This window comes from Chlorocebus sabaeus, chromosome 9 (assembly GCF_047675955.1).
Source record: "Chlorocebus sabaeus isolate Y175 chromosome 9, mChlSab1.0.hap1, whole genome shotgun sequence".
Taxonomy (NCBI): Eukaryota; Metazoa; Chordata; class Mammalia; order Primates; family Cercopithecidae; genus Chlorocebus; species Chlorocebus sabaeus.
The window spans coordinates 81,999,770-82,023,319 of NC_132912.1; the positions used below are offsets into that span (position 1 = coordinate 81,999,770).

Sequence of the window (23,550 nt, forward strand, 5' to 3'; positions counted from 1 at the left end):
TAATCAATAATGACTAAACTTTCATCAGATGTTGATTAAAGATTATTCAATTAAACAAACGGCAGTAGTAAATAAGTTACGTTCACTATCATTAAACATACATTTTTAAACAATCTCAATGACATTCCTTGCTTCCATGGCTTTAGAAAGAGGAATAATACAGGATATGTGGTTTTCATAAAGAGGTGTGTGAAATGACTGATGAAATAAAAGAAAAGAATATGCCATTACAATGCAACTTGAAGCAGGTGACTCTACAACATGCTAAGACAATATAGACTCAAAACCCAGTCTTCCTGTGTTCAACTGAACACAAGAACAAAACTGAAAGATGAGACAAATGAATGATGAGCAAATTATGTGATCTTTTTCTTAATTTCTTCTCACTAACCCTGATTTACTAGATTCTTGATAGAAGATGAGGAGCAAATCATAAGGTATAAAAATAAGATCCATTCTAATCTTTAGTAACTTTCTAGATGATGTCTAAACAGCCTTTACAGGGTGGAAAGTTACTCTTCTTTTCTAAGTCTTACAAGCAGCCAGTTATCCCTATCTAGACAGTAGTATAAAGAAAACATGATCATGGATTCTGTCACTGGAACATTCTCAGGGCAATAGTATTGTGATCAGTAATAAGAACTCAGTGAATAAGTTTTCACTAGTAATGACACACATTGGTGGTGGTCATCTTTACTCAAGCTTGGGACCGACAATGTAATGCTGCACAGCTTTCTCAGTGAACCTTCAGAAACCATCAAGACATCAAATACTCTTCACTGCATACCCTTTTATAAATCTGAATTGTGAGCCATATACATGTGTTACCTATTGAAATAAATACTAAAATTAAAACTTTAAAATATCCGGATCTTATTTAAATCAAATTTTATTTGTGTTTAAGCATAAAGACTCAGTATTAGAAAAAACACATTCGTGGGCCGGAGTTAACTGAATTCACTTTTAAATAATTAAACCAAAACATATATCCATTACTAGAGGAAATAACCCACTCGAAATATAAAAATAATGGCTAGTGGAGAAAGCCGAAGTGACTTTATCATCTCTGCTGTCCCTCAATAAAAGGACTCAAGTAGTCCCCATCTAAGACCGTCTAATGCACCCATTTTTAGGTACAGAGGGAACCAAATATTTATCCCAGGAATTTTCCCCAGAAGACAACACTTGCTATTTTCCAGTATGAAAACACCTAAAGTAATGTTTGTCTAAAAACAATGAGTTTGAAAGTTTTAAAAATATACCACATAAGCCATCACTATCTCATTTTTTCAGTCTTACTGTTAGCCTTTGAGACAAGCCATGGTTTATAGGTCAGTTTTCCAAATAAATATCCAATATACTCAAAGAGTATAAAATAGCCCTACATTAAAATATATGATGTATACTTTGAGGAAAAATACTGTACATAACCCAATGCAACAAAAAAACCTGGCTTTCATCAATTACAATGATGACTGGATTTTGTCTTCTTCAACCATTGGGATTACAGATTCCTAACGCAGTTTGCTTTGATGAGTCACATGTGTAATACAATCACTGACCCTATCCCCACCTAAAATACTGTAACCCATTTTCCCCTCCAAGATCTGACCATAGTCATTTCACAAGAGAAAGAAAAAAGGAACTGATTAAAAGGAAATAGGACAGACAGTGAGTAAGCCATGAACAACTGTCCAAAGAACTGTAAAAAACCTGGAAGATTGTTTCCATGTGTTTCCATTAGATAGAGTTACCATTAGGAGTGGACAGAGAATACTGATAAAGTTATATCCATTCCCGCCTTTTGTAAGTGTAGTTAGAGCCAAAGAATAAAAAGTACAATTACAAGATAACTTTGCAAAGTTTTAACACAGAAAAACATCTGGAATGGATCCAATGCAAATACGTAGTTTAATCTGTAATCCCATCAACCAGGGAATATTAAAAATCACTTAATATATATTTTTAATACACACAGAAAAAAGACCAAGGGTGTACAAATAGTTCTCTTTCAAAGGCAAGATTACAGGTTGGGCACCGTGGCTCATGCCTGTAATTCCAGCACTTTGGGAGGCTGAGGTGGGTGTATCACTGGAGGTCAGGAGTTCAAGACCAGCCTGGTCAACATGGTGAAAGCTCATCTCTACTAAAAACACAAAAATTAGCTGGGTGTGGTGGTGCATGCCTGTAACCCCAGCTACTAGGGAGGCTGAGGTGGGAGAATCATTTGAACCCGGGAGGCAGGGGTTACAGTGAGTCAAGATCATGCCACTGCACTCCAGCCTGGGCAACAGAGTAAGACTCTATCTCAAAAAAACACAAAAAACAAAAACAAAAAGGCAAGACTACAGATTATTTTTTTCTCTTTTTGCATGTCAATTATATACTCATTGTAGACAATTTAGAAATGACTTGTGATTAAAAAAACAGATTTAGTATAAAAGACTAGGCAGTTAAAAATCTATAGATCAGACTATCAAAATGTGACAAATAACATCTACGGTCTTAGTAAATTTTTCTAATTAAATTTTTCTACAGAATCATCTTCTCCATTAAAAGGTATTATAGTTTGAACTGTCCTCTAAAAAGTCATATGTTGAAGTACTAATGCCTGGGAGCTCAGAATGTGACATTTGGAAATAGGGTCACTGCAGATATGTAATAATAAGATGAACTCACACAAGAGTAGGGTGGGCTGCTAATCCAATATAATTGGTGCCTTTATTTGGACATAGAGACAAGCACACAGGGAAAATGCCATATGAAGATGAAGGCAGAGATCCAGGTAATGCTTCCACAAGCCAAGGAACACCAAAGATAACCAGCAAACCATGAGACACTAAAGAAAGTCATGGAACAGATTCTCCCTTCCAGCCCTCAGAAGGAACCAACCCTGTTGACACCTTGATCTTGGGTTTCTAGCCTCCAGAACTGTGAGGTGATAATTTATCATAGTTAAGCCACCCAGTTTGTGGTATGTCAGCCCTAACAAACAAATACAAAAAGTTTCAAAGTACACCACATGAAGAAATTACACTTTGATTACAGCATTTTTTTCCCGTAACAATCTCGTTTTTGGTGAATAGTGCCTGCAAAATCAATTTTTTTCTCCAAATGTCCCAGCCCCTCTCCTCCCCTCTATTGTTGCTATTAGGTAAGACTACATAACTAAGTTTTCTCCCATAGAGTGTGAAAGGAAGTGACAGATGCCGCCATTCAGGCCTGGGCCTAACAACCATGGTGTGCCTCCCTTCAATACTCTGTCTCCCTCACCAGCACACAACTGGACATGGTGGTGACCAAGCTTCAACAACAGAGATGAAGGCCATGCTTAGTGACAACCCAGATATGTCTTAGAAGGAGCCTGGGTCGCTGAATGACAGCATGGGACACAGCTACCAACCCAGCTGGAAGACTCTCCTTAGAATGCTATGTAAGAGTACAACAAATGACTCTGCTCTTTAAGACACTATATTGTTGGGGTTTTGCGGATTTTTTGTTATAACATCTTAGCCTTTTACCTTTTATCCTTTATTAAGTGTTTGGGAAATAAATCATTTCAAACCCATGCAGTAAAACAGTGTATAGAAAACTGGGTAGATCTCTGGAAAAAACAGTAACGTTGACTCAATGGAAGAAGTGTATAATAAGCTTAACAATTACTATTAAAGCTTCAAATTTGAGATAATATGTTTGACAATCTTACTATCTGTAAAACTGAAATGTAAGCTCTTAAAGGAAATATACCAATTCTTATTTTGGAAGATTTTTAAAATTAATTTTATTATTTTCTAATTCAAAAACTTTGAGAGTAATTAATTAAATCAAGCAAAATTTAGTCATATTATGATTTTACATATATTTTTATGGTACAAAAAAACATAAAGTTTTATATGAAAGTCTCACACTCCTTCTCAAATCTCCATGTAGGGAGAGGCACTATGAAGCTAGGTAGATATCCTTCCAGGCTTAGAAAAGTTGAGTAGTTGAAGTTTAAACTCAGCTAAAGGAGATTTTAACTTTTGCCATGCACACCTCAAAGTAAAAATTAAGAAACATTACAATCATAAGCCTAGATCCTTCATATTTGCATTACTTTAGAGAGAGAAAAATATTTCTTCAAAGACGCTAGTGAACGGCAATGCAGCCTATTTCTTAAATGTTTCCCCAAATGTCATCATGTAAAACTAGAATACGTGTGACTGCATGCAAGTTCCTGGAGGACAATTCAGTATTTCTCCATTACTTCATTCTACTGTAGATGAACCATAATGTCTACTTCTGTCTAGTCAAAACAGTGAAAAATGACTCTTCTGGAATTTGGGCTGTTTCTAAGTTAGAGATTTTCTGCTGGATGAGTATGCAAATCCTATATGGACACCTGTCTATGGAAAAGACATTTCCTATTGAACCAAAGAAAAAAATGAGAAGCTAAAATGTACTCCCATCTAGTTATTCAGAGACCTCATTAATCTGTGACCAAGAATAGAATCTATGACTCTAACTCATAGTTTGTGGGATACACACATGGTCCTGGATTCAAACGTGTTTCCATTTAAACTACTGGAATGTATATATGTCTCTGCAAACAGTGAGAAATATTAGCAAATCTAAGAATGAAAGTCCTTTATGATCACATACACCATATTTTGACTCAGCTTTTAAAATGTCTGAAATCACAAAGGTGAAGCATCTGCTTTTTACATCTATCTATGAGTTAAAGAAGAACAATGAAGAAGAATCCTTTCACAGATAGCATCTATTTTTACCATCAGAGTCAACCCAAGGGAAATCTATAATTTCTGCTATTTGTTTCTTTTTCATTTTATTTTTCTTTTCTTATTTTTTCTCTGAGACAGGGTCTTACTCTGTCACCCAGGCTGGAGTGCAGTGGTGTGATCATAGCTCACTGCAGTGTCAACTTCCTGGGCTCAGGTGATCCTCCCACCTCAGCCTTCAGAGGAGCTGGAAGTACAGGTGCACAACATCACACCTGGCTAATTTCAGTTTTCTGTTTGTTTGTTTTTGTAGAGGAGGGATTTCTCCATGTTGCCCAGGCTGGATAATTCTATTCTATTCTATTCTATTCTATCCTATTTTATGACACAGTCTCACTCGGTTGACCAGGCTGGAGTGCAGTGGCACGATCTCAGCTCACTGCAACCTCTGCCTCCTGAGTTCAAGTGACTCTCGTGCCTCAGCCTCCCAAGTAACTGGGATTACAGGCATCTGCCACCACACCTGGCTAACTTTTGTATTTTTAGTAGAGACAGGCTTTTGGCCAGGCTGGTCTCAAACTCCTGACCTCAAGTGATCCACCCACCTCGGCCTCCCAAAGTGCGAGGATTATAGGTGCACACCACCATGCCCTGCCCCAGGCTGGTCTTCAATTTCTGAACTCAAGTAATCCGACAGCCTTGGCCTCAAAAAGTGGTGGGATTACAGGTATGAGCCACTGCACCCAGCCTATTTGTCTTCCCTTGTCTTATCCTGGTTGCTAACCCTGCCCCCAGCTAAGGCCAGGGCATTCTGAAATGCTTAGGTATTGAGTGTAAGTTGGAGATTAACCAATGTCAGATAACACCAAGTCAGGGGGTATAGTACCAAAACTGCAAGAGCCTGAGCCTATAAAGCAAGGTGGAAAACTCGTAGTCTGGCACATTCTATTTGGCCAGTAGAACATTTTAAAATTTGTTTTAATTTAAATATCGTTAGAAAAGATCCCCCACCATATTCATCATATAGGATAGTGTACCTCACCTTGCACAATAAACCCCTCCTATGTCACATGCCAGCCAAACGACGTATGAATGCCACATGAATTGATCCACCTCTGAGCCCTCTTACATTTTGTTTATTTGCCTTCAAGCAAAAATTTCATTAGATTTTCCCTGGAAGGAGCCTTCTTGGAATGGTTACGTCTCATACAGCATCCCCCCTTTTCCTGGCTAGCTCTGTTTCCAGCTCCCCTATGGAAACCTGTTCTCCTCCACATGAAGAGGAGCGTTCAGGGGCTTCTAGGGTAGCTGCTGAGATAAGTATATTTCCTCTTACTTATCACCATGACAAGAGTAAAAGGCAACTTACCTTTTGAAAAAAGTCTTCCCCACTTCTGCCTTTCCCTTCAGCAGCAGCTGTAAATAAAAATGTGCACATTTAAAATACTTTTTCAATGTATGTATTCAAAAAACTTTCGAGCATCAGATATGAGGATGCAAAAGCAAACAAGATGCCAGCCTCGCTCTCCCACAGCTCAGTGCCTGCTAATATGCCTCACTGGGGTGCAAAATTGGTAAGGACTAGCACGCTAATCCATCAATTACACATCTCTAGGTTATTTAACACTCTTTTGCTTTGTCTGAAAGACTCACGAACCCCTACACACTTAGATGATGAAAGTGATCTCGGCCTTTCATAGTTAAAGAACTATATGAATAAACGCAACTCTCAAAGTAATCAACTGTAACACTCCAAGCACTTCCTATCTGTGATCAATCCCAGGCAGAAGAGCTGCCTTGTCAGCAGGTGGCTCATGCATATGGCCTACTTCTAAGCTGTTTCCATTTTATGCTTTACAATGAGTATATATTCTACTTGAATTTCAACTGGCATCATATACTTTTAATTCACTCCTTCATTTGTATATACAAAGAGAGAAAAAAAGAAAAACAGAATTAAACAGTAATGGTGAAAGTCACAGCCCACAATAAAATTGCATGTAACATTAATTAAAACACCACTGTATTTGAACATCATTTTTATAGATAAATGGTAACCCATGAATACAGGACAAACCCATTTCTCAGTCTGTGTTCATAAGTCTTGTGACTATGAACATTTCGTATTCATTTGTGTTGCAGGGTGGGGAATTAGACAAAAGGAGAGAAGCGATAAAAGAGTCAATAGCATCTTGCTTGCAACAGACTCAGACTGCATCTTTCTAAGGACAAGCAGGACTCTGATTCGGGTGTAGGGTGGAATAGTGGTTAATGAGAGAAGCCTGGTCAGGACAAAGAAAGGTGCTGAAGTAAAAAGTACTGGAAATTAAAGTCTGGAAGACCACAGTAAACCAAACACCTGCTAGGCAATACCTCAGCACAGCCACGTTTGTGAGCAGAAGTGCATGTGTGTGTGTATCCAGAACACTTGTTAAAATGACTAAAGACCCAAGAAATAGGGCAGAGCAATCACTTAAGAATTACATCTGTCACTTAACAAGTTTTGACAAGCATCTACCATAACTTTGACATTGTTAAGTGAAAGATTCAAAACTTGGGAGGCCGAGGCAGATGGATCACGAGGTCAAGAGATCAAGACCATCCTGGCCAACACAGTGAAACCCCATCTCTACTAAAACAAAAATTAGCTGGGCGAGGTGGTGTGTGCCTGTAGTCCCAGCTACTTGAGCGGCTGAGGCAGGAGAATCACTAGAACCCAGGAGGCGGAAGTTGCAGTGAGCCAAGATTGCACCACTGCACTCCAGCCTGGCGACAGAGTAAGACTCTGTCTCAAAAAAAAAAAAAAAAAAGAAAAAAAAAAAACATTCAAAACTTCAGAAATTCTCTCTGCCCTCAAAGAAATAACAAGTATTTAAATTCTTTTTTCACCAACTTAAATTTTACAGTTAAATATAAGACACATTGTCTATTTTTGTAGAAATGTGTATTTTTTACCAACACATTTTTATCCAAACAACAGATTGCAGAGTACATGTTTCTGGAAATTCCAAGGACAATCTGAAAAAACATAAAAACAAGGGCTGAAAAGGAATTTAAAAATTGCCTTCTAATGTGTGGTAGGGCTGAATAATGACTCCCGGCAAACAGGTTCATGTACTAATCCCCAGAATCTTATATGGCAAAAGAGATTTTGTAGATGTGATTAAGTAAAAAGATAGGAAGATTATCCTGAATTAGTCAGATGGGCCCAATGTAATCGTGTCCTTAATGAAAGAAGGGGCTCAGAGAACAAGAAAGTGATGTGACAATGGAAGTGCAAGGAGAGATGGTTACATGACAACAAAGGACAGATCAGAGATGACCAAGATTTGAAGACAGAGGAACAAGCCATGAGCCAAGGAATGTAGGTGGCCTCTAAGAGCTGGAAAAGTCAGAGAAATTATCTTTCCCTATGGCCTCAGTAGAGAGTACAGTCCTGCTAACACCTTGCTTTCAGCCCAGTGAAAACCACTTCGGATTTCAGACCCAAAAAGTAAGATTCCTGTTGTTTTAAGCTACTACACTGTGGCAACTTGTTACAGCAGCAAAAGCAAACTAACCTATAATGCTAATGTCTTTTTAACTTCTCTTTTTGAACAAATTCCACATCATCAATATCATGAACTGCACCCAGACACTGTCACGCCAAGTGTCAGGTTTCAGCCCAAGTGGAGGACCAAGGGGAGGGGGTGGGTAAGTGGCTAGCAGCTGAAAGAACACTCAAGGAATCATAGGGAGTTGTGGCATGGCTTTATTCTCTCTCAGTGCAAGTTAGCCTGGGCGCCAGCCGGGGCGTGAACCGTGGGTGCAAACCTGGGCGTGAGTCAACCCAGGCGCAAGTCATATGTACAGCGTTAGCAGGGTAATTAAACCTTTTACAGACAATAGTGGCTGCAAGCCAAGCACGAGCTCACATGGGTGATCGTGAAATTGTGCATGTGCACTCCAAACTCCAGACTCACACGCTAGACCGGATGTCTGCCTTGGCCTATTCTTGATCACAGCAGATTCATTTTCCTTATACTCCACCCCCTAGGCCAAGGGAGACACAGGCCTTGGACACACAGGTCCAACACATAGGCCTCATACATAGGCTCTGGGCATGCAAGCCAGGCCCCAGACACACAGGTCCGACACAAGGCCTTATACATAGGCTCTAGGCACACAGGCCCCAGACACTCAGGTCCAACATATAGGTCTTACATTCCATCCCCTAGGCAAAGAGAGTTTTTCTAGTGGGGAGACATGCCCACAGGGTGGAACCCTGGACCCAGAGGCCACAGCAGTAATACACGAACAACAACTCCAGGTTATGGTGGGCAACCACCTCATGGTGACATTACACCAATGTTGCTTTATACATTTAGTCAAGATTTTATTTCCCTGCCTTTAGGAGCACTGGGGCAGGCAACAATAGGTTACCATTAATCCCTATACCTGGTCGGAGGAAGTCATCCTTCCTCCCATAGGTTTTATCACATGGCTTGGCCCTATATGGGCCGGTGACCAACTAACTGGCCACTTCTGTTACTTTTAGGTAGTTAACCACAAGGCTAAGCCTCAATAAACTACCAAGCTATTGCTGCAGATTACCGTTGGTGTCACCACTGTGGTGATCACCACTCACACTGTCCTGATTTCAGCCCATTGGCTACTTTGTCCACACCTCGTATCAAATCATATGGCGTCAGTACTAGGGTGAACTGTGACAGCAGTCCAGGCAATAGCAGCACCCAAGCTAGACCCATTCATATACCATGCTCTATCAGGAATGGAGGGGTGCCTCAGGCCCCATGGCCTTATCTTGCATTAGGACTGCAAGTCCCAAGACCTCTTGCAACTCTGCTGCTAAGGGATTTGTACTCCATGTACTCCACTGCTCCAAGTAGGCACCACACTTTGCTAAAGTGGATGTCTGTGCTAGCCCATTCTGGGGAGTCATTATCCATGAAGGCATCCATCCCACTATCAGCTAAGTCATCCGCACGACGACTGTAGCCCACCCTGCCATGCTCTCATGAGCCTGAAGGGCAGCATATGCAGTTACTAACTGCTTCTCTTATCAGTGAACACTGGAGCTCAGCTCCTTTCCACAGTTGGGACCAAAAGCCTACTGGCATTCTCAAGTGCTCCATGCACTACTATAGGCCCCAGGCAAAACTATCTGTGGTCACATGCACATCTAGCTCAAACACGTGCCCCTGGTCAACTACCCGTAGGGCTTGTGCCTGCTGAATAGCCCACTCAGCTGCCAGGAAGGTAGTCTCAGCCGCACTATCTTAAATCTAGGCAAGGGGAGTGTTGTCACTTCTAAATCTGCAAGAGAATCAGAAGTTAACATAGTATCATTACAAGACCATGACATATGGTGGGGCTATGCATATAGCCCTGCAGCAACACTGAGAAAGCCCACTGTTGCCCTCCCATGAAGGCAAACTGTTCCTGGCTCTCTGGAAAAGAACTCATCGGCCAAGTCCACCACATCGTGGTACCATCTCAGTTTTGTCAAGCCCACTGATAGACGGCATGGCTGCCAAGCCATGTGAAATATCCATGCCCAAAATGTATCTGTGCTGGTGTCTACCAGCACCAGCACTCGCTATACGCTGGTGGGGGAACAGTGGACTGTGAACTCCACATGTGGCCTCCAGTCATCTGGTGTTTCCCCAATTCAAACCTCAGTCAGTTCCCTCATCATAGAGAAAAGGCTTTACACCCCCAGCTGGCTATAGCACATATGTAGTCTTTGAGCTGAAGTGCCCAGGTGGGACCAGGTTGTACAGCAATGTCCTTCTCCCACTTGGGCATTTTCTGGAATTGCACAAAGTTAAGAGTACTTCATTTGGCTGCTTATCGATTTTCTCTCAGTCAATCCTGGCCAAAATCAAATCAATCCACATCTGTGAGCATGTCACTTGTTGGGGCCCTCTTTTCTCCAGTCGGGGGACCCCTGCAGGCAGGGCATCTTCCTCTTCTTTATGGTGCAGACTCCTCGGTCCCACCAACAGCTTCCTCAGTACCAGAGTGGGGGTCTCTGGCTGAGACGACAGCCCCAGGCCTGCATTCACAGCAGCCTCCAATTCCTTTCCGAGCTCTGTAGCCGGGCCTCCAGGCACGCCGCCTGTGCCTGAAGGTCCCCATTTATGGCAACTTCTAAATCTTTTTCTGAGCTGTGTAACCAGGCCTCCAGGCACCCAGCCTGCACCTGGAGGGCCCTTACCTCTGCTGCATCCCTCAGGAACTGAGGGTGTACTTTTCATAGTGCATTCAAAAATGCCTAACCAACTCTGCCAGCAAAAGCTCACTCCTTCTCAGTGCTCTGCACTTCCAGCTGCTTCAGCACCTTTTCCATGCTCGTGGAGGGCCAATCTACCGCCACCTAGGTTTCCACCAGAGGCCATTAAACCGTACAGCTGCCACTGGGCACCACAGCCCATGTTGCAGTCACATGCCCAACCTGAAATCAGTGGGGACCAAAGTCTCACTCTCCTCAGTATCCTGCCGACTATGCCAAGTGTCACGCCAAGTGTTATGTTCCAGCCCAAGGTGAGGACTGAGGAGTGGATGGATGAGTGGCAGGCAGCTGAAAGAACACTCGAGGAATTGTAGTGGATTTCAATATGGCTTTATTCTCTCTCGGCACAAACAAGCTGACTGGGGCACAAGCTGCACGTAGTGTCAGCAGGGTAATTATACCTTTTACGGAGAGTAGTGGCTCTGAGCAAAGCACGAGTTCATGTGGGTGGCCACCTAATGTGCCTTATGTGGTGTGGTTACATGAAGAGTGGAGTTGTGCGCCTGCACTCCAAACTCGCTGAGTCATGCTAAACTGGATGTCTGCCTTGGCTTATTCTTGACCGCAGCACATCCATTTTCCTTATACACTGATATAGGCCATTTGAATCACACATTTCTACAAACACATTCTCTGTAGTCTGCTCTGCAAACAATGATTTTCATTCTCTAACTTGAAAATATACCAATATTAAAACTCAATAAAAATATAAAAAGTAAAGTTGAACAAACTTCTAAGCAAACTGGCAACTGTGGGTGGCCCTAGCTAAAGGGAACACCCAGGCAAGATAAAAGGTCAGTGCCCAAACCTAATGACAAGTGTCTTGGGGGGCACTTAGCCAATTCTTGGCTGTCTTTGTCTAAAGGCTAAAAATAGTTTTAAAAGAGCCACCTTCAATGATACCCACTTTCACATGGCAATAAAAGTAACAGATAAGGACATGGAGAGTCAAAAAAACATCTGGTGGCATTCAGGAAACTTCTGTGAAAAGAAATTTTTAGAATCAGATATTTTCAAAGGTCTATCAAGCAAAGTAGACAATCACCCTTTTTACCACACGAAATTCCTGCACAACTTAAAAGTCATCTGTTGAAATTTCATTATACAACTATATTTATTACAGAAACTTCCTTGAGGAGACTTATTTTGCTCAAGACAAACTCATTATATCACACTTTGTCATGCCCCTTCATTCCAAGTCCATCAAAACACTAAACAGCCTTCACAGAATGGCCCTTCAACCTCCAGATGAATAAAAAGGGGAAAATTTCCTAAGTTAGACCTAAACTACTATTAACTCTGTTCCAGGGGGGAAAATCACTAAAGTTTAACCAGAAACCTGCACCTTTAGCAAGTTTATGATTTGAGGGAAAACAGCAGGCAAGGAGCCAGAAATGGCAAATTACATTCACTGGCACCAACAATCTTTGGACTTTTTTTACTCCAAATGTTTGTGTGCAAGAAATTCTAAATCTGAGCCTGATTTTACCTCAATTCTGATGTATCCATTTCCCAAGCCCATAAATACCTTGGTAAAAGACCCTGATGAGCTGTTGGTTAGATCATGGTCTCAGGTGCAAATGGTGTTGAGTCCCAATCATTAGCACTTCCTAGGAAGAAGCATCCTCATTTCATTCCCAGGATGCCAGGTCACTTGAAGGACTTTCACTGACCCCAAGCAGATAAAGCTATCAAAGGCCACAAGAGCCTATTAAAAGAGTGACAATTCACTAAAAGTCTTCTCTTCCCCCAAACACGGATTCTTCTGAGCCCAAATTTGAGAGGCTAATTCTCCCATTTAGTTTACATTCATCAGTATCAAAATATAACGTCTTTCCAAGAAGTGAGAGACTGGGGAAAAGGGTATCACTGAAGAACATTTTTCTCAATATAAAATTAGGCATTTAAAATGCTCATTTAAAAAAAAATAAGATAAATAAAATAAAATGTTCATTTTACAGACCCAGAGAAGCTGACACTTTCATTTCGCAAATACTTACGACTTAGGTTCAATGCTAATGAATCAAAACAGGCAAGGCCCTACCCTCATTCAAATTACAACCCTGACCTGTACAATATTCAAAGCAACCTAACTGGTGAGATTAAGCCAAAGTTAAAATTCAGTTCTCCTAGCAACTTTCCCAGAGGGTTTTTCACAGTCACAATTCTACCTAAATTAAACTTATTATCAATTTAATCTAGCTATTCTCATTCTAGACAATGCACTAAAAAGTGAATCATTTCACTCCTAACCCAACACTGAAGCTGGACAGCTACTGTTAGACCTGAAGAACAAAGAGCACTTACAGGGAGACCATTAGAGAGTTGGATTAGAAGAAAAAAATATATATGAGATACGATATATCTTGACTCAAATCATTTCCTTTTCATTATATTTGGAGGTCAAAATGGTGCCTGTGAAATGAGCCAAACCATACTTTATGTCATGGTATTGCTTGACCTTTGAAGTCTGATTACACTCTGTGCTAAAATACTTCTATTGAGTCTTTGCAATCTTAGACACTGATACACCCTCATCTTTTTTATTCCACAGTAACATGAGCACACATATAATGATTTAGCAGGTTTTTCTTAAACTGTCTTTACAATATAACTTCTGCCTGATGTTCCAAAGTTTATTCACTCGAATGTAAAAACCCTGGATTATTCCTGCCAATGAAAGCAATTGTCTTTATTTTCATGACATAGAACTCCGGGAATAAATTACTTCAATACTACTGAAACGTGGCTGGCTGAATGTGCAGGTAAAGCATTTCATATTTTAAGCTGAACAATCCATTTTTTATGTTTATTATAATTTCTCCAATGCTTTGCCATATTTTATTTCATATTTTTGCTTCACAAGAAATACGGGATGGCAAAAGCCACTGCCAATAAAAACAGCAAAAGTTGAAACAGGTGTAAACTATTACAATCCCCCCCAAACTACACAGCAAGTCCAGTTAATGACTGAATTAAATGGGAGGGGGGAGTTTGACTTTAAATTCTTCCTGGGGCACATGGAAACTTCTGTTTAAATATCTTTTTCATTTTGAAATGCTTTTCTCTTATAACATCTGATGCTTTATGTAGCCAACTCTAAAAACAAAAAGACTATGTTCTTCACATTTATAATACAGTATGAAACATCTTTAAACATTACCTTGATAAACAATGGGGTTTCTTCCCCTTTGGAATTTGGCAAGAAAAAACCAAGTTCAAATTATAAAAATAATTGAGATATAATTCTTCAAATCCATTAAGAATCAGGGCATTCCTCTCCATCTTTTTTTTTTAACACAACTCAACACATTTACAACTAAGAGGGCTGCTGTGCCTTTAGGTCACTTGAAAGATAAAAAAATCAGGTAGCCTGATTCTTGTACACAAATATTCTACTCAAAATTTAAAACATTCCCTTATTGTATCAATTTAATCCATATGCTAAAAGAGCTATGCCGTATATTCTGTATATTAACTGCTTCCAGAAAACTGTATGTTAACTGTTTCCCTGACAACCCAGCAAATTCAACTTCAACTGAAAAAGGAATCAGCACAAAAGATGTAGAAGATGCATTTTCTAGATATTCCCAGAGAAATTTTTTATGTTCATGAATTATACCTTGCACTTTGGACTGGCATGCAAAGCTCTAAGAGCCAACTGAGAAAAGAGTAGTCGTTAAGTTTATTCTTAAAGTTTCTTCCACTTAGGAATTAAAATCATAGTCATCATTAAAATTAAAATCATAGTCATCATTAAAACACTCTAACCAACTGAAGAACACTTCTAACTTTAAATTTCAACAGTGAAAAGTGTCATCTGAATGCTGTATCTCATAAGTGTGAGAATTTTCAGACCCTATCTTTCCCCTAACTCTCTACCTAATTACCAGGCTTCACTGTGAACAATTCAAATTCATCGGCCTGTAAAAAAGTTAAATAAATAGGTCTGTTGAGAAAAATCAAGAATAGACAAAAATAAATATAATTTTTCTCTTAACAGTGGCTGGATTAAGGATGTCTTTCTTCTTCATTTTTAGTATTTTTTCTTAAATATTGTTTTATTTTGCAGTTAAATTCCCATGGTCAAATATGCAACCTTAACTTGGTTTTTTAAAGTATAAAACAGAACGTACAGGCTGGGCACAGTGGCTCACACCTGCAGTCCCAGCACTTTGGGGGCCGAGGTGGGAGGATCACCTGAGGTCAGGAGTTTGAGACCAGCCTAGGTAACATAGTGAAACCCCATCTCTACTAAAAATAGAAAAAAAAAATTATCTGGGAGTGGTGGTGCATGTCTGTAATCCCAGCTACTTGGGAGGCTGATACAGGAGAATCTCTTGAACCTGGGAGATGGAGGTTGCAGTGAGCCAAAATCATGACCCTGTACTCCAGCCTGGGCAACAGTGTGAGATTCTGTCTCAAAAAAACAAACAAACAAACAAACAAAAACAAAAAAAAACAGAATGGCTTAAATTCTGTATAAAAGTCTGTACATGTACATATACAGACACAAATATAAGCAAACATGTATTTAGATATATGGATACATAGTGAATATGTCAGAAAAAAGACTGAAAGGATAAATATCAAAATATTAGTAACAGTTGTTATTTGAGTGGTAGAATTCTTCGGTCTGCTTATCATTTTTTCTTTGTATTTTTCAACATACCTTTAAATGGTTTGAATTGCTTTTTAATTAGAAAAAATTCAGGTAAAAATTATTTTTAAGTCTTCCTTCCTGAGAATGAACCAAAGTTTCACCATTACTGGTCTGTCACAGCATTATTTTCAGCCCACAGTGTATAAGGCAATCATTGGAAAAGTACGAAAATAAAATGTAGATACAAGCTGCCTAAGGAGACACAATGAGTAATGCAATATCAGAGATAGATAACGGACAGTCAATAACATCATACCAGGTATAGATCTTAGGCTTTAACCAACCTAGTACTTTCTAGAATGAAACACTGATTTTGTGCAGCTGTCAGTGGAGAAGTTTTAATCATTTAGGCCTATAGTAGAATCTTCGCAGCTGAAAACAGTAAAAAATTTAATATTTGGAAAACCTCTGTGAGTTATAGCCAAACTCAATAGCTAGCCAAAGAAGACAGAAATAGACACCCTTCAAAATGTGTGAACCACAAAAAGAAAAATGTATATACATACATTTCCAATCCTAGGCTGTTTAAAAACAAAACCCACTTTCACTGAAAGGTCACATCAAATGAAACATGAAATAAAACAGAAATTTACCCCATTATAAAAGGGCTCTATGGCTCAGAATAAAAACAAAAGAGAGAGATTATCCATGGCAATTTGGGACAAGAGGATGGTCCAATAATTGAACTATCCAAGACATCCTTTGAGACTGTGTTTTAAAATTTCATTTCCCACAACATATTTTAACAGAATAAGAATTAGATTATGATGGAGGTTAGAGGGAGGATTCCTAATCCATCTAACAGCGGGGACCACGACTGTTCCATAAGACTCTGCAGATTATACCCACTTCTCAAAATGTGGACTGCAGTTTTTTCACATGTCAAATCTTTTTCCTGCCAATATTCCAATGCCGGGAACAATCTAAGACAGTGCTGGCCCTGCCACACTCAAGGCACAACAGAAAGCAAGCAAAGGCCAGCATTCTCTCATCTAGGGGATTTTAGTTTCAGAAAGCATCTGTTGCTATCAAATGTAAGGAAATATATATTCCCAAAAATCTGAGAACAACTACCCTACTCACTGCTTTAAGCAACTTTTAACTTGAACTCTTTCGGTAACTTTTGCTAAGGGTTTATTCAAACTTCAAATTTATTGGCCTGACAATGAAGACTTCCTGGTGGACTGATGACCCAAACATATGTCAATGGAATTTCAGTCCAATGATTAACAGAAACGTTGGTCATGTCAAATGCCTCGCTTTCAGACGCTATTTCTTCTTATATAAGCAATCCCTGAAGCATCGTTTAGTCTGGCCTGAGGTCATAACACTATTTGAAGACTTTGGGTATTTACATAATTTCAATTTTTTTAAGGAAAACAACCCTAACTCTTTACCAAAATCTAAACAATGTTCACAGTTTAATGGAATTAGGAATATCTAATACACCACAGTGAGATTATGCTGATCTTCCTGTAGAACTACGCCATCCAGTGCGACAGCCACTGGCCACGTGTGCCTCGTGAACACTGAAAGTGTGGCTAGTCTGAATTCACATATGCTGTGGTATAAAATGCAAACAGGATTTTGAAAATGTAGTAAAAAAAGAATGTACAATTCTCAATAATGTTTTGATTATATGTTGAAATGATGTTATTTCTATATATTGGGCTAGACAAAGAAATATTACAAGACTAATCTTACCTGTTTCATTTCACTCTTCTTAATGTGGCAATAAAACATAAAATTATATTTGTGGTTCACACATTTCCATTGTACAGCACTGCTACAGGGAATGATAACTAACTTTGCTGTTATCCAAGGGGGATTGAAAAGTTTCAAGTAGAGCACACAGCTACAGGCTATGAGGAACTGAAAACAAAGAATATTTCCAAATAGTAAGAGTCAGCAGCTTGATATCAAAGTTCTATCTGTTTTAACCTCCTGGGAACATTTTGCAGAAGGAAGGAAAAGGTTGACTGGCACTTTTAGGGATGGTGGGAAGGTTAAAAAAATTAGACCAGTTTGAATAAAATATGTAACATTAATAATCATTTCCTTAATATCCAGCTTTGGCCCAGCCCAAAGCCATGAAACTATTTGAGTTTATGTGGATGGTTATTTAATGGAATGAAGTTTATATTTCTTTTGTATTTGTAATAACATGGCAATGGGGCAAGCCAACTTGTTTTAAATCAGAACCAAATGTGTTCCAGGCATGTTTAAAGTTCAGGTTATATGCACAAATCCATGACAAGGCAGTCTGTTTTGCTGTTTTCTCCACCAAAACTGGAGGCTGACGGAGAGCAAAGAAAAGACATGCCTGCTTTCATCAGGGCTGCTTATTCATCTTTATGCTAAAATACTCACTATTTTATTTATTCAAAACTTATTTAGCAACAGGGCACAGAGAGAGGAGATAAAAGTCACGGAGTCAAAAAAGTCTAGGTTCAAATCTAGGTTTGCCATTTACTAGTGGCATAACTCTGGGCAAATTCTTCAGTCTCCCTCAAGTTCTGTTTTACCCCTGAAACATGCAAAGCAGCGCCCTGTAAGCATTTAATATGGAAGCCTTCCACTTTGACCTCTAAGGACTTATAGTCGTGTAATAAAAACGACAAGACTAAAACATTGCAGAAGAGTCACAGATGATTAAGTACAGGAATTCAAAGAATAACTACTGTAGAGACTTTTGAACTGATTATTTAATGTAGAATTTAGACATGAGGACATGGTAAAAGGGAATTCTGGGCAGAGAGAATGCTGTGAATACTCATGAATGTCTGATTCCAAAACTTCGTTTTCTTTTTTCAATGCCTCAGAGCACTTGAAATAGCACCTGTGCCTAGGAGCCAGATGGTACAGGACAGGGGAGGAAGGGGAGCTCTCCAGTGATGGTGAAAGGGAAAGGGAATCCCACAAGCAAGTAGACGCTTTCTTCACCAGGGGAAGTCCCACTCCTCAGACAGGTGTTCCCAAATAGGTGGTTTTGAGGCAGTGGAGACGGGAGGGGTGGGGAGTAGTTTTACGGTTGTTATAGAATGGGGGAGTGACACAGACATTTAGTGTCCAGGGCCCAGAACACCCAAAAAGGAGTTGTATAATACTAGGAGTATAATACCAGCGATACCCATAGATTGTTTCTTTTAGGAAATGTCCTTTCTTCAGTAAATGATCTTCTAAATAGTACATATCTATGCCACTGCTTCAGTGTCAGTGACTTAGACTTATTCAAGTTCCATACATTACCATGAAAACCAGGAAATTCCTCAGGGTTCAAGATTGCTCCTGGGTTCTCCACATGTCCAGTTCTAGGGCATCATATTCCAACTCAGGTCCATAGCTGATGCAATGCTCTACCTGTTATAGACTGTACTATCATAAGACAGCCATGTAGCAGTTATTTGTTATGAAATGTATCAGCAAATGAGGTCATTCGCTTGCTGGTGAGGACCACCAGCCAACAAATCACACCAAAGCAGAAAGAGTTTTACTGCCTCACTCCAAAATATAAGCAAAAGCAAAACAAAATAACAGAAGGAAGGGATTGAGAAGGAGATGAGGAAATGATAAAGAGAAGAAAGTGAGAGAGGCTGATGGGGAAGAGGACAGAGTGGGTAAGAGAATGGGGAGGAGGAGAAGGGGAAGGGGGACGAGAAGGACAGGAGAGAGAGAGCAAGGGAAAGAGAAGGGAGGAGAAGGAGGATACAGGAGGAGGAGGAGATGAGGAAGAACAGGCTGGGAAATGGGAAAAGAGAATAGAGGATGGGATAATTTTTTACCTTACAATTGATATTGGAAAGATAAGAAAAAGTAATGCACCTATCCCAAAAGAAAAAACAGTAGCATGACAGTTTTAAAAGAGAAACATTTAGAGAACAAAAATATCACAATCCTATCCAAGATTTGGAACATTTTTAAAAATTCTCCCAGAAAGAACAAGACATACATAAAATAAAGGAGGAAACAGCTTTTTAAAAAATCCAAGACCAACTAACCAAATTTCCAGAAAAAGAGAACAGACTACAAAATGTGTTTTTTAATCAAAGAAATATACCAGAAAATTTCCAGAACCAAAAAACATAAGGTTCCATATTAGTAGAGTTAATTCAATTTGTAGCTGAATAAAAGAAAATATACACAAAGCATATCCTTCTGAAGTTTCACATTTGAAATAAAAATATCTTAAAACCTTCCAGAGAGACAAAAACAAGTCACTGGCAATTAGAATAGTGTCAGAATTCTCATTCAAGCCGTGAGATACTATATGACAATAAGTAAAGCTTTAAATTACAGGGAAAAATTATTTTCAACCCAAAATTCTTTACCTGGCTAAACCCACAATTCAGTAGAATATGGTGAAATTTTCAGGCACGCTAAGTTGCAAGGGGAAAAAAATTACCTCCCTACCTCCCTACTACTTGGATTCCATACATTAGTAGGGGTTGTATGTATCAAATTGAGTAAGTTAGCCAAGAAACTGAAACTTTCCCTTATACAAGAAACTGGGGTTTAAATATAGAAAAGAGTGAGGAGAAATTCCCAGGATGGGAGCAAATTCCATGATGACAGCTGTGAAGCCAGGCCAGAAGGCAAACAGTAAAGAATGAAGCAGGCCAACAGACTTCAAAGAGCAAAGTTGTCAGGGAAAAAAAAAAACTGATTATCTCAAATCTTAACCATGTGGAAAACTGTTCTGAGAGGATTAGACAGTGTAGAAAGAATTTCTGATAGGCATAAAAACATTAAACCCAAGGGGGGGAAAAAGGACAAGGCAATTACCAACTCCAGGAAAAACAAAATTCTGACAAAAAAGGAAAAGAAATACTTGTATATTCGTTGGCTTGTCAGGAAACAACAACATACATGACAGAGAGTCAGCTCTCCATATTCCCTGGGTTCCACATCTGTGAATTCAACCAATTGTAGATCAAAAATATTCAACAGAAAAAAAAGAAAATGAAAATTGTGTCTGTACTAAACAAATACAGCCTTTTTTGTCATTATTCTCTAAACAATATAGTATAAGAACTATTTACATATCATTTATATTGTATTAGGTATTACAAGTAATCTAGAGATTAAAGTGTACATACGATATGCATAGGTTATATCCAAATATTACCCCATTTTTATATCAGGGCCTTGAGCATCAGTAGGTTTTGGTATCCATAGGAGGTCCTGGAATAAATACTCCATAGATACCAAAGGACAAATATAACATAAGCACTGAATACTGATTAAACTAAAACTTGTCATTAAACTTTATTGGGAAAACAGAGGAGGAAAAAAGTAGAGAACTAAATCCTTTCTACCATACAAGAATACAACTAAAGGTAACTGGCTAAAGGTAATGAATTGGGAGAATGCAATAAACATATATTTCGAAAACAAAGAATCAGTAAGAAACAGCTCAAGGAATAAAGCGTAGCTACATCTAGGGAACAGAGTATGTTTTGTGGGGAAGGGTACTGTGTTTTCATCATAAGCCTTTTTAAACTATTTCATTTTTAAACTATGCGTATATATTACATGACAAGTTTTAATATTCCAGGCTATTTTAGCTTAGTACTCAGACCGCAAAGAGAATACAAAGAGCAACTGTGATAATCTCGCCTAGACCATTTGCTCTGGTCTAAATGTTTTGCTTTCAAAGTCATATGCTGAAATGCTAACTCCCAAGGTGATGCTATTAGGAGGTGGGGCCCTTGGGAAGTCATTAGGTCATGAGGGTGGTACCCTCATAATGGAATTAGCACCCTTATAAGAGAGAACATAGGTCCCTCGTGCCTTCCACCACATGAGAACACAAATAGGAGGTACCATTTATGAACCAGAAAGCTGGGCCTCAAAGGACACTAAATCAGCCAGCACCTTGATCATGAACTTCCCAGTCTCCAGAACTGTGAGAAATAAATTTCTGTTTATAAGCTACCCAGTATATGGTATTCTTCTATAGCAGCCCAAACAGACTAAGACACCATTCCAACTATGTTTTCTAAATACATAAAAGCATGGATGAACTAATATTCATTTAAGATTTGTAAAGATGGAAATAATGCTTTTGCTTATTTATTTATTTATTTATTTTTGAAACAGAGTCTCGCTCTGTCGCCCAGGCTGGAGTGCGGTGGTGTGATCTCGGCTCGCTGCAAAAGCTCTGCCTCCTGGGTTCACGCCATTCTCCAGCCTCAGCCTCCCGAGTAGCTGGGACTACAGGCGCCTGTCACCATACCCGGCTAATTTTTTTGTATTTTTAGTAGAGACGGGGTTTCACCATGTTAGGCAGGATGGTCTTGATCTCCTGACCTCATGATCTGTCCACCTTGGCCTCCCAAAGTGCTGGGATTACAGGCGTGAGTCACCGCACCTGACCGCTTAATTTTTTTTGTTCATGACTTAATATAGTATTTATATTTACATTTTATTTTTAAAGATTATGGTTAAATTTGAGTAGTCTAAATATCAAACAGACTATAAAACAACAACATTAGTTTATCACTGTGGCCCTCAGGACAGTAGTAGCAAGGCTCAGGAGTTTTACTGCCCCACCTCTCCCTAGTGGGTCTGGGCACACAATACTAGGAATATCAGACGATAATTAAGTGAACCATCCACGTGACAACAATCTGGAGGGCCCTACTGCTTTGAAGTCTTCTTGGCATTGCAGAATTAGTCAGAAAGCAGAAGCAACCAAAGGCCAAACAGATGGAAAGGCAGTGAGTAGATGATCCCCACAGCATTCAAAATAAGAGGGGCCCCCTTGCATATAACAGAAATATAGATCTGAACTTATTTGAAGACCATTACGAAGAACTCCACAGGCCTAACTAATACTGGCAATACTTATTAAACACTTAATTACCTATTAAGTATTAAATTACTCATTAAGTAATTACTTAAGTACCAAATGAGTAACTAGTTGCCCACTTTTCTATTGACTTCCTTTATGATTTTAGAAATTGTACCAACAGAATGTTTTGGCCTCCCACTCCTGATAATAACTATTATGGAAGACTGGCATTTTCACTGCAAGTAGAATTCCACCTCTGTCAATGTACATTCTATACAATTTCACCCTTCCCAAAAAATTATCCTGTGAACTACCAAATGGATAATTAATCTGCATGATCCTTCCATCTTTTAACTTGCTAATACATTTAACTATACCACAAAACATATATTTTTTCATTGGACACATTGACTAACTCAAGTGTATCAACTACCATGCTCTACAGTAGACTGACAGCATACCAACTTACTTTAAGATACACAGAGGGAGAGGGGTGCTCATGAGAAAAATCAAATTCTTGTGCCCCACCCACAGATCCCACTGAATTTTAATCTTTGTGGGATCCCAGGAATCTGCATTTTTGCAAGCATCCCAGGTAAATTTTACACACAGGTAAGTCTCAAGCATTGTGACACCACTGGAATCACATGGTGAAATCAATGCTTATTTCCAAACTCTCAGCCAAGTTGGCCTCCTATAAACCCTAACTAGTTGTGCCCATTACCATCTATCCCATATTTACCTTAACCCCAGGATTACAGAGAAATGTGAGGAAACAATTCTCTCTTTTAATTACTCTGAGGCGGGTAAGAGGTTCAAATTTGCTCTCAATGTTTAGCACAATTCATTACAACCTAAAAGAGCTGTTTTTCAAAGTGAAATGAAGGATGGTAGAAGCAGTCACTGATAGACATTTTAACATTAAAATATTCTAAACTTGATCTATTAAATGCCTTTTGAGCCCTAAGACTGCCTCATACTGCATCTCATTAAGAGAGGCCTGAAGTGCTAAAGTAAATCAGCAGGTGTCCAGCAGAACTGGAGGATTTTCTTTACTCAAGAAGACCAAGTCTGTAATCTA

At 39.2% G+C, this 23,550-nt stretch overlaps 1 protein-coding gene across 3 annotated transcripts in view; it reads right to left on the reverse strand.

Moving 5' to 3' along the window:
• The window catches only part of BICC1 (BicC family RNA binding protein 1), a 329,285-nt gene that overhangs the window by 199,614 nt on the left and 106,121 nt on the right, over positions 1–23,550 (reverse strand). For all 3 annotated transcript variants that reach the window (XM_007963396.3, XM_007963397.3, XM_073019140.1), the window contains exon 2: positions 6,088–6,134. In XM_007963396.3, coding sequence (XP_007961587.3) covers positions 6,088–6,134 — 47 coding nt within the window. The remainder of the gene's footprint in view (positions 1–6,087; positions 6,135–23,550) is intronic.